General features: G+C 40.0%; 1 protein-coding gene across 3 annotated transcripts; it reads right to left on the bottom strand.

Annotated features, from left to right (window-relative positions):
* Window positions 1-320: 320 nt before the first annotated feature.
* rcn1 (reticulocalbin 1, EF-hand calcium binding domain) lies at window positions 321-11,826 on the bottom strand. 3 transcript variants are annotated; one of them, XM_027006913.3, is made up of 6 exons: window positions 11,330-11,826; window positions 10,639-10,832; window positions 10,069-10,247; window positions 6,587-6,647; window positions 2,929-3,128; window positions 321-1,494 (listed from the first exon to the last, which is right to left on the bottom strand). In XM_027006913.3, the coding sequence occupies exons 1-6, from the start codon at window positions 11,548-11,550 to the stop codon at window positions 1,417-1,419; spliced, it is 933 nt and encodes a 310-aa protein (XP_026862714.1). In that variant the 5' UTR covers window positions 11,551-11,826; the 3' UTR covers window positions 321-1,416. The 3 variants fall into 3 exon arrangements, with proteins under 3 accessions (XP_026862714.1, XP_026862713.1, XP_081564459.1); XM_027006912.3 differs by having other exon boundaries at window positions 321-1,484; window positions 11,330-11,821; XM_081708333.1 differs by lacking the exon at window positions 321-1,494 and having other exon boundaries at window positions 3,024-3,142; window positions 11,330-11,825.
* Window positions 11,827-12,319: the final 493 nt, after the last annotated feature.

The raw sequence follows: 12,319 nt of genomic DNA on the forward strand, positions 1-12,319 counted from the left end.
ATGCTTTGGCAAATTCCTGTTTTCCACTTACATCATGTGTAATTAACTGACCAAGACATGTTTGTATATTTACAGAAACAGTGTAGGCTGTTGATTAAAACACTTCTCCCAAGCCACCTTCAGATCTTAAAAGGTCTCAGACTAGCACAGGGTTTTAATGTGAGTGAGAGTTCAGTCAGGCCTTGTGACTGGGTACATCATGTGAATCACATGCTGCAACAGGAAACCTTAAAATGTACATGATGTAAATAGGCAGCAAAATATTCCAGTGTATCCAGATTGAAGACAGACAAAAAGGTCAAGTCAAGTGCACATTGGAATTAGCCTTATATAAACAGTTGACTAGTTTATTCCAGATGCTTTGGGGTAAAGTCCTGTCCATAGACCAACCATCATAATTTTTGCACATTAACAAAATTGCTCCCAAAAAACAGATTAATCCAAGTAACTTGTATTCAAATCCAGATGTGCACTTTAGAAATATGTAGTATGCAGATAATTTCTACAAAATTACAAAAAGCAAGTTCATATATATCTATTTAAAAACAGGTTTATATAGAAAATCCACAAAATTCACTTCCATAGGAGAAACAAAGTAAATGAAAACACCATTCACACTAAAAATGTTAGACCAACCCTAAATAAAATGATGGCTGTGCACATCATAAGAATTAACAATGAACTGTTAAACTTGAGAAAAATATTGCATCAATAATGAATGTGAATAAAACCCAAGTCTGCCATGTTACACTGCCTACAAATGCCTACTGAGACACATATTAACTTAATCACCATCACTAGCTTCTTCCTAGTCTTTACACAACCTTTATCCATTGTGTGAACCTCAGCTTAGGGTTCCAAACAATACCACAGACATTTAAATGGGGAGGGGGGGGGGGGGGGTGCCTAAAGCTTAAATGTTTTAAGCTTAGTGTTTTAACCAACAATACTTAGTTACACTAGCAATTTTGTAGCCAACAAAACAGATTAGTCAAGTGAATAACCAAATAAATACCATCATCTCTAGGCACTTCTTACATATTGGCACCCCAAAAATTATAGGTACAACAGCCTGCTCAAGTTTAAATGGACACGAACAATTCAGGCCATGAGAGAAATGCTCTAGTTGCAAACAAATTCACTGTGGTCTCACACACAAGACCAAAGTGGATGTACTGTCCCCTGCTTGGAGCAGGCTAGCGCGCTATACATTTTTCCCACCCTGTGCACTGAGGTAGCTCTTTGGTCAGGTGCTCAATGGCTTGGCTCTTATCTTCTTGAGTGACAAGCCAATGGTCTAAAGTTAGACCAATTTTATATCCTCATTGCAAAAGTGAGGTGTTTGAGGCGATCATGCTGTTGGGAACTGGCCAGACTCAAAGCTCATCATGGTTTCTGGTCAGGTCCTCACCGTAGTTAGTAGCCTGACTGCCCACAAACATGTTCCAGTTCTCCAAAATCTCTTCTTTGGTCAGCATTTGATCCTAAAGAATACTTAGTTGTTTAATTTGCCATCAGCCAGTACATTAAAATGAGTAATAGGAAATTATTGTATTTTGCAAGATAAAATAGTATGATACTGATTGGTTGTTGGAACTGAGCTTTATGTGACTTCTGTGCAAGAGCAGGCTGAGATCTACAGTCATGGGCAAAAGTTGAAATTGTGGTTCAGAATGTTTACTGCCTCAGTTTTTTTTAAGTTTAAAAAGACTTGGGGGGCGGGAAGAAAAAGAGAGAGAGAGAGAGAGAGAGAGAGAGAAGGGTTAACACTAAATATTAAGACTTCTGCAATTTGCCTTGGCATGCTAGATATCAGCTTCTGGGCAAAATCTTGACTTATGGCAACCCATTCTTGCCCATCAGTCCTTGGAAATGATTTGTTTGTCCACAGGTTCCCAAGATCGTCCCAGATCGCAAGGATTTGTTCACTGAGCCACTTGGTTATCACTTTTGCCTTGTGACATGGTGGTCCATCATGCTGCAAAAAGCATTCATCATCACCAAATTACCATGAATAAGGAATGGCATCAAGACATCCTCCACTTCTCCCAACGATCCATGAGCAGTGTACTTAGGCAGAATTGAGCAAATCCACTTCCTTGGATAAGAAGCAACCCCACACATGAATGGTCTCAGGATGCCTCACTGACAGACAGGACTCATGGTAGCATTCCCCTTTTTTTCTCTGGACAATCATTTGTCCAGATGTCCCAAACAGTCTGAAGGGGGCCTCACCAGAGAAAATTACTTTACCCCAGTCCTATGCTCTCCATTCCCTATACTTCCTGCAGAATGTTAGTCTGTCCTTGTGGCTTCTTTGCTGCCCTTCTTGACTCCAAGCCATCCTCCAAAAGCCTTCGCCTCACTGTGCTTGCAGATGCATTGGTGGTGACCAGATGCTGTAGCTGCATCCTCTTTAGGAGATGGTCCTGCCACTTTGTTGGGCACGCTGAAGCCTTCACTGCAACTGAACCTCTGCTTGAAGCTCTTGATTTGATAAATGGTTGATTTAGGTGCTCTTACAAGCAGTAATGCCCTTGCCTGTGAAGCCCTTTTGATGCAATGCAGTGAAGACTACATGTGTTTCCTTGGAGGTAACCACGGTTAACAGAAGAGAACTTCCAAAAACCACCACCCTTTTAAAGCAACTAGTCTGCTCTTCTAATCAGCATGGGCAGTGATATTAGCTGCCTCGTCCTCATTAACACTTTCTCCTGAGCTAACGAGATGATCACTGAAATGTTGGCAGGCCATTTTGTGGCAGGGATGATATGCAGTAACTTGAGAAATTTATGGCAAGGAGTGACTTTGCAATCAATTTGTGCAGTCTCAACTTTTGGCCATGACTGTATATTCAGATTTTGGCAATTCTAATAGTTGATGCCTCCAATTTTCCCCCCAATTATGTCACCTTAGGGATTTTCTTACCTTGTCTATGTCTGATTCATATACCAAGTGTCTGGCCTCAGCCTGGGCATGGTCATAGTCCTGTGGGAGGATCCAGTGATGGATCTCTTCCAAATCCATCTTGCCATCTTTATTCAGATCTCGGAAGTCTGAAAACTGGTCTCTCTCAGTCTTGACCCAGTCTGGTTCTGGACCACCATCTTCATGTGCAAACATGTCCTCTATAAAAGAACAGCTGTGAGAACTACTTTAAAAGGCATTCAGATACAGAAATACTGCTTATTAAGCCTTACGTGCTAGATCTGGACCATTTATGATAATACACCACGAACCACCATTTAAAAAATAAGAGATATCGATATCAATACCGGTATTTTGCAACAACCCTACACTATAATCATTATGGGAGTAAACAATGAAAAATAAGAGAAAACCTATGATTTCCAAAAACAAAAGGATTTGCCTAGACTCACCAAAAACAGACTTTCAAACTTTAGTTTGGAAGGCTGGCGTCAAACCAGATGGTCAAATATATCTGCAAGTGATGAGTTGCAATTGATGCCATGAATTAGCCTGCCCTCCTTTAGTGAGGCGATCAGGATAGGATAAAAGGTTTGAGAGCTCTGCAAGACATGTCTTAGTCTCAAGTCTGACTTAAATATATCAATTACAAGTATGACTACAGTACCTTGAAGGTGTAGTCTTCAGCTATTGCAAGATTACAAAACTGAATTGCAATAAAACAAATCCTAAATTATTTACCCAAAATCCATTAATAAAAACATTGACTTTGCATATAAAATATTGAACTACTGAAGGTGGTTTAGTTGTGTGAAATCTTTGATCCATTTGATTGCCACATGGTCAAAAGGGCAGCCCTGCCCCCAGCGTTTTTACCCCATGCTTAACACAGATTAATTGAAGCAAGAAGCATGACAGAAGTTACCTGCTGCCAAGATGATTTTATTTTTGGCTGCATTTTTCCCCAGAAGAAAGTGTTCCCTTTTTTATTCTGTCTAGATTACATTCTGTGACAAACTGGAAGCCCTCGAAAAGATTCATACACAACCATGACGACAACTGTCAACATGAATGACAAGGAGTTCACGATCAACAATTTTAAAAAACAGACCACCACATCCATAGCATTCCATGGTGGTCGTCACCTAGGGTCTTTTTATACCCCCCCCCCCCAATCATGGCTAAAGCAAAAGGAGACCTCAGAAGAAAAAACACTGAAATGAACTCCATCAACAAGAAAAATACTGGACTAATGAACGCGGATTACCATTTAAAAGAAGTAAATAAATTTTTTAAAAAGCCTAAAAGTGATGGAAAGAGGGCCTATATCTACATAGATAAACTATGTAGACAGCAAGTTAAACCAATATTATGTTATGCTAGCCTTTAAAACGGACGTCTCTCTCTCACAAATGGACTACTCCTGTGCATCACTCTTGTACAGTCAAGTTCACTTTTTTACACAGAACCTAGTTATACAAGAATAAACTCTTACATACATATATCATAAGCAGCAAGAGCCATTTAAACAAACACTACATCCCCATCTTACTCCCTTTCCATGTCACACAAACTTAAGCCCTGCAAGTCTATCTATAATGAAGTCAATGAAGTGAAAAAGCATCACCCCCCCATTCGTATGTGTTCAATTGAGGTCATGTGTGTAGCAAAAATAGATCTTATTCCTATGTTTAAAAAAATTGGTTTGGTAAGTTTGAGCTGCCTCACCTCTTATCTTGGGACCCCTGTGGCACGAGATGCCTAGCAACACCAACCATAAAACTGCACTAGTTCAGGGCTCATCACCCCTGCCTGAGCATCTGACTTTCTGCTCCTAGATGTCATAAGTCAGAGTGGAATACAGAAACCTTCTAACAGACTATTATATTGCTTAACTTTGACCAAATTCCACCAGACTAACTTAACAGGACAACAGGGGGATGTGCACTTCTACCTGAAATTTGCAAGCGCTTTCAATATGCATATTAAAACTATTCGTCTCTCATTAGGGCCATACTGCTAAACGGTGAGGAGAAATGTTGAGTGTGTACATTAAAAAAAGAACCCCCCCCCACAAGTTTCTCCATGACCTCAAATGGTGTAATGGGTTCCTGGTATAACCAGACATAAGTGCAAATAATCTTGTTTCCTTCCCGTTTCATAGTCAACTGGGACATTGATTGCACCAGGCCAACCCTTACCCTTATTGTCCATCCCATCAACAATACATACCTCTGGAGTGACCATCTCAACTGATGACCTGTACTATTCAACACCTGCACCCAGGTTACCCAAGCACAGTGTGCACCAGAGAACTTCTGGTGCTCTCCCTGCTTTCCCCTCTGCCTTAAATACCTATAATCTCCTCTTCTAGCACAACAGTTTGGGTTGCCAGAAGTGAGCCAAGTAGTTCACCTTAAGGGTATGGAAGCAATCCCTGAGTAAATGCATTCTGTTGCCATGTTCCATCATGCTTATCCATCCAAACCTGCTCCCTGGACAGCCCCACAGGAGTGACTGGGTTCCTTGTGGTGGGGGGCTTCTGTCTTGTTTGCTGGGAAGCCAGCAACAACACTAAGTGCAAAATTAAGATACCTAGTAACATGGTAGCTACTCATGCTACACATGCATAGGTGTACACACAAAAGGTCAGGAGGGAGAGAAGTGAAAGAAGAATTGGAATCGATGGGGTCTTTTCAGACTAGCTCAACAACAGTGTGTAGAGAGAGTTTCATGGAATGGGTTTCCGTGGCCGAGCAGCTGCATCAAAGCCTTACATCACCAAGCGCAATGCAAAGCGTCAGATACAGTGGTGTAAAACAGACCGGCCCTGGACTCTAGAGCAGTGGAGACGCGTTTTCTAGAGTAAAAAATCACGCTTCTCTGTCTGGTAATCCAATGGACGAGTCTGGGTTTGGTAGTTGCCAGGAGAACGGTACTTGTCTGACTGCATTGTGCCAAGTGTAAAGTTTGCTGGTGGTGAGATTATGGTGTGGGGTTGTATTTCAGGAGTTGGGCTCAGACTTTAGTAAATAATTCAGCATACCAAGACATTTTGGACAATTTCATGCTCCCAACGTTGTGGGAACAGTTTGGGGATGGCCCCTTCCAATTCCAACATGACTGCACACCAGTGCACAAAGCAAGGTCCATAAAGACATGGATGAACGAGTTTGGTGTGGAAGAACTTGACTGGCCTGCACAGAGTCCTGACCTCAACCCGACAGAACACCTTTGGGATGAATTAGAGCAGAGACTGCAAGCCAGGCCTTCTCACCCAACATCAGTGTCTGACCTAACAAATATGCTTCTGGAAGAATGACAATTTGACCATAAACAGTCCCGGGAAGGCTTTCCACAAGGTTTAGAAGAGTTGAAGCTGTTATAGCTGCAAATGGTAGGCTGACATTAAACCCTAAGGCCAAAAGTCCTTAGAGCTTAACCTTTCCCATTGCAGTCTTAAACCAGTCCTTTAGAATGCCATTAGGAATCACAATGCAATTAACCACTACCCCCCAAACAAATTCTACTGCACATTAATATTCAGAATGAGCACACTAGAAAAACAGAATCTGATTCTTTTCTAAGGAACAAAGAATTAGTGACAAACAGGACTGCTGATTAGTCACTACTAATGAAAAATTATTGATTTACTTACCAATATATTCATCCTCGTCCACGAACCCATCACCATTCTTATCAATGTCCTCCAGCGTTTCCTGAAGTGGATATTGATATCAAATGGTTCAAAAATAACTCAGTGCCAGTTCATAAAGGAAAAGGTGCCCAGTTTATTATGATCATTCTCCATGCTATCCACCCATCTATCTTTTTTAGTGTGTGTGTGATAACATATGCTTATAATTGGTTGGCAACAAATGCTGCACAAGTGAAATTGTAGCTAATAAGTCAAATTACCCAAACAAAGGATCTTGCCACCCACTTATCAGATTTGTGATGAACTGAACCATGTTCAATGCAAAACAAGTGCTGCAAAGGCCTAGGTCTAGGTGGAATGCACCACCTAGGGGTTAACTAGGCTGCTAGTTTAATCAAATGAAGCAGCTCACTGAATACTTTAGATACATGGATAGTTATGTAGAAAGAAATTATACTGTTTGTTCATTTTAGTCTGTGTGTGGTATACATGTGATTAAGGGCAAGTATTGTTTATCTTCTTACAATTGAGTGTCACATACCGGATTGGCACACTGAGTTTAATCAATGATTTATCTATAAAGACATTAAACAAATAAGCCAAACAATGTGCAAAGCTTGCGATTTTTTTTTTTTCATAAAAGGTGGTCTTGCAGTCAGTAGCATTACAAGCAGTGAAAGCCTTCATTCCAACTAAAATTTTCCAGTTTTATAAGTTAGGCTACACCCACCACTTTGTTGAATAATTCCAAAGAGTGACTCAATACATCACCCTTGGGTGGGCGTTTAACAGGATTAAAAATCAGCTGATCCACAAAAAACCTGAATAGTGTGTACAGTGAAGCCCATGTTGATATAGCTGTAGAACTTCAATCTAAAGGACACGTAAATGGACTCTAAACATACATGCAAAAGAGATCAAAACCATGTCTATGCGCAAGTCTAGTCAGTTTTCTATTATTGGTCATTGAAACTCACTTGTATAGTTAGGCCTAGGGTTTTTCACCTGAACACCTCAATTTGTCTTAAACACCAGTGTTTTTTGATAATTATTTGAACAAATTATGACTGCATTAACCAAATTAAAAATGTTACGTTAATGGGCTCTTGGCCAAAATTTCTGATTAAATTTGGTATTCATTTTTTACTAAATCAAATTCAGAGGACATCTAACAATTTGGTAAGAATTTGGTTTAATGGGGGCACTACAGCATGGATCTTGTTATATCATTAGCTTGAGGGATTTAAATTTTGGGTGCATAGCCAGGAAACCGCCCAAATCTCAATGTTTTGCCCTTGGTCTTATTTGTGGTGAGAGAAACAGTAGAGAAAACAGAGAGAAACAGATTTAGTCCAGCTCAGCTAGAGTTTGGGCACTGTTCAAGCTCCTTTGATGCTTTTAAAAAGAGAAATGCTTAAGCATTGATGCTACATCTTTGAATCTTATGAGTGTCATTTAAGGAATGACTACCATTTGTCTGCGAAACCTCAAAGGGAACTGGTGAAGGTACAAGGGGGAAAACAAAAAAAACTTGACAAGAGAACCAATTAACCAGGAAATGAGGTTTTGAACACAGCCACTTGCTTGTCATCTGCTGGCGAGATTCTCTGGTCCACATATTGTGCCATCCCATTTGTGACAAATTGGATGTCATACAAGACACCTGACCAGAGATGTAAAACCTGTGCATGTCAATACGTTAAAGCGATTTGGATCACATTCCAACCTGAAATCTGACTTTCTGCTCCAACTGTTAGGAGGTAATCCTCTTGTTCCGGCCTACGCCTATACTGGTTTCCCTTTTACCCAGTGCTGACTTTGCATGAAATGGATAGTTTTTGGTGGATCTTGCATCCATTGAGCAAGTGTCCATCCAAAAATAAAAACTGAATGCATTATAGTTGTTCATTTTCTGATGTTCTTGGAGTTCACCATATATACACTTATTCTTAAATGGTACTTCAAGATTCTGTACAGATTATTGAAAAGTAAATGCAATTACTCATTGACGCTTTTCCTTTGTCAAGTAGATGACTTTGCAGAATTGGTTCATTTCAATACGTGAGCGAGTAAGTTAAGACCAAGAGGTTATTGGCAAGTTCCTCTGACTTCACATGCTTGACACATCAGCTTTTGGTACAAAAGACACCCCTGCTACCTTCCAGAGTTGAATTGCATGTTAAGAGCTGTTCCAGACTGTGCAGCATATTTGGATGACTTTTGTCCATTCTAGGACCTGGCCTGAGTAGTTACAGACCCCTATTTGTTTGACTGCAAGCTGCTGAACTTGCACTGAATTTAGTTAGCTAGCTCTTTAGGTAAACAAAGTCTTTGCTGTGTATGCCCTGTAGATGCAAAAGTGGACGCAATAGAAGTGTAAATTGTGATTTTTGGGGATGACCAGTCATTACTGTGGGTTGCGTCGCAATTTTGCTTCTGTTGTGTCACCTAGTTTTAAATGGTCTTTGGAATATCAGCATACTTTTAAACAACGTAAAGGAATTTCTCTGCTGAAATATGTTGTGAAATATGTTGTGGAAGGACCTGAAGCAAGTAGTTAAATGAGAGGAACCCCACCAACAGAACTGAGTTGTAGCAGTTTTGTACCACAGAATAGGCTAAAGGTCCTCCAAGCCAATGTACAGGTATAAAAATCAACAATAATGGGAAATGTTTAGATGCAGTTACTGCTGCACAGGGGCGAGGGGAGAAGTACATACTGAAGGCAAAAGGTTCACACTTTTACCACTCATGTAATACTGGATCACTGCTCAGTAAATGAGAACCAAATCAAATATGACAATCTAAAATGAAGTTAGGTCAAATTATTCAAAAATATAGATGCTTCTAAAGGCTTCACAAACTTTCAATAATGAGTAGGCTGAAGTAGAAGACTTGCTTCTCAAGTGCACAACTAGCAATTTGGGCAGGTCAGTCCATCCTAGTAAGTTCAGCCCAAAAGCAGACTGAAAGATGCATAAATAAGCCCAACGATCCTAAAATACCACCCATCAAAGACCAGGACTTTTAGAACAATGTGCTTTGGACACACACCCAAAGTTTAATTATTTAGGCACAGTACAGAAGACACGTTTGGCACAAACCAGACAGCATTTGAGCACAAGAACCTCCTAATTTCAGATATACCCCTATTGTCTATACTGCAGTGGCATAAGACTTTATGCTGTTAAATGCTGCTTATTCTATTAAATAGCCCCTCTTTTAAAGAACAGAACACCAGTATATCAATTTAACTGGATTTATTTTTTGCTTCATATGGATGTTTAAAAATTGTGTAAAAATCAAGGCCTAAGGACCTGCATGATTTTTGATTATAAATAATTGTCAGCTGTTTGAACCCATTTTTAAAACAATAAATTTAACACCAGTTTACAAGTCAACGCTGTTAAATATTACACTAAGATTGTGACCAAGTCTCTGAACTGCTTATTAAATTCCTGTTTAGAGAGCCAAGTACTTACCAGGATGACAATTTCTTTCATGTGATCAAACTCCTCTGGGTGGAGGAAAGCAGTAAACTCCTCCCTCTCAGCTGCCAAGTCTCCATCCAGATCGGCTGCCTTGAATCTACGCTCATCCCGTGGAAGCATTTTCTTAAAGCTGAATTGGTCTGTAGCATCCTCAAACTCCTCTGGATTAGCTGCAAAACCACTTCATTTAGCACAGGTAACTAGCAGATGATAAATCATTAGTGTACAAATTTCTCATTTCCTAGCCACACTCAGTAAGAGAAAATCTAACAAGGCTGAGGTTAATCATCTAGCAAAATAGATATAAATGTATCGTTTCAGAGTTGAATTTTGCTTCTCTGCTGTCATTTTCAAGCAAGTGATGTACCAGTGGATATTTTTGACTAATGCATGATGAATTAGAGCCCTCCAACATTGTAAATCTTTAAAGCTCAAATCCATGCTACCCCTTATTCCTCATGCATCAAAACCCCTGTACTCACACATTGGTATAAAAGCCATTAGAATCTGCAAGTTTTTTTTAAATCTGCTTAAGATAAATTTTTAGTGAGTAAAACTAACCAAGATAGTATCCATAGGTCACTTTCTTGTACTCTTCCCATGATATTTTGTTGTCTTTGTTGAGATCGTAGTCAGACCAGACCTTTGCCATATTCTCATAGACATAGCGCTTCTGGACTCTCTTGATCCAACTCTTGAGCTCGTTAGTAGTAATGTATCCATCACTGTCACCATCAATGCGATCAACTATTTTCCTACACAAAAAAGGATACACAATTCATTCACAATTGTTAACGTAGACTACATACAACAGAAGTGCACTTTTTTTTTGTTTTAAGGACATTATCCCTAAAGCCACGTTGTGATGTTTGGGAGACCTCCCACTTCAAATCAGGAACATTAATTCTTTGGAATAAGCATCTCATAGCATACGGCCACTCTACATCCGATAAACGAAAATTGAGAACGTATGCTCATTTTCAAGATTCAAATACTGCGCGACCAAGGGTTTCACCAGCACTAAACCCATGTCTAAATAAACCTGGCATTGGGTAAGAAATGGGCCACATTATGTAATCTTTTACACATCCTGAAAAAAGAAAATGAAAGCTGGTATCCAAGTTTATTTGAACACTTCAGTAGACGCATCGTCAAGCAGTCACATTTAACAAGACATGTCATTTCGCTTTTGCGTTAGCCAGCGACGTTAGACCTAAGCCGATGCGGAGTTAGTTTCGGCAAAACACCGTACCCTAGTCTCTCTCTGCTTTCCTCTGGACTCAGCTGGTCAAAGGTTTTGGCGTCTTCTTTTCCCAAAAAGGCCTCGTGGTCGTACTGATGACTTTTGTTATCTTCGTGAGGTTGTCTGCTCAATTCGGAATCATGACGAATTCTCTCTTTCCTTAGCGTAGGTTTCCCATACGCCAAACAAGAACACAAAGATAAAAAACATAAGATACACAACACGTCCATTCCTACAAACAATATGTAACCAAACGCAGAATCAGCAAAGCAGCAACTGTTAGCTTGTTAATGGAACTTGTGGAAAAAAAATTAAATAACTAGCTATCAAATTGCTACTTTGTTCATCATTAGTTTACTGCGTAGCAAGTGTCTTCAGAGGTCTGAATCTCAAGAGCAAATTAAGCAAAAGCATGTGAACGCTCTTCTAAATACAACTGAGAGCTAGTCGTTCATATTTCAAACATGCCCGGTTGACTGCTACGAAGTGCAACCAAACCCAACCGTTACTGTTTAAGACAGCCATTCATGTTACAGGAAACACAGGACACGTCGCTTGAAGTGTTGTTAGGGTCTCTGCTATTGGCCAGTGGAACGGTCCGTAATTCCGCAGGACCCTGGCCGCCACGTTGCAAATGATGCGCATTAAATCTCGTATGGGTCAGAAAATCCAATAAATACCAGTGGCGGTTGATAAAATGTACTAGGTGGGGCTGTTGGTGAGCGTTTCAGCGACCATTCCAATACAGCTTAAACTACTAGAGCTCGGTGAAAGTCGATAATTTAATTTACATTATAAAGTCAACAGACTAATAAGTGACAATCATTAAACTGCAGCTCTAATGTGCTCAGATATAAGGGAGAGTATGAGTAATTAGAAAAACATCTGAATTGTTGTGTTAACTGAACTAGAAGGTTCGCATTCTAAAAGGCCAGTGGTTAAGGTACTAGACTATTCGGAAGGTTCAATCCACACCACTGCCAAGTTGGCACTGTTGGG

This window comes from Electrophorus electricus, chromosome 26 (assembly GCF_041902795.1).
Source record: "Electrophorus electricus isolate QZ-2024a chromosome 26, ASM4190279v1, whole genome shotgun sequence".
Taxonomy (NCBI): domain Eukaryota; kingdom Metazoa; phylum Chordata; class Actinopteri; order Gymnotiformes; family Gymnotidae; genus Electrophorus; species Electrophorus electricus.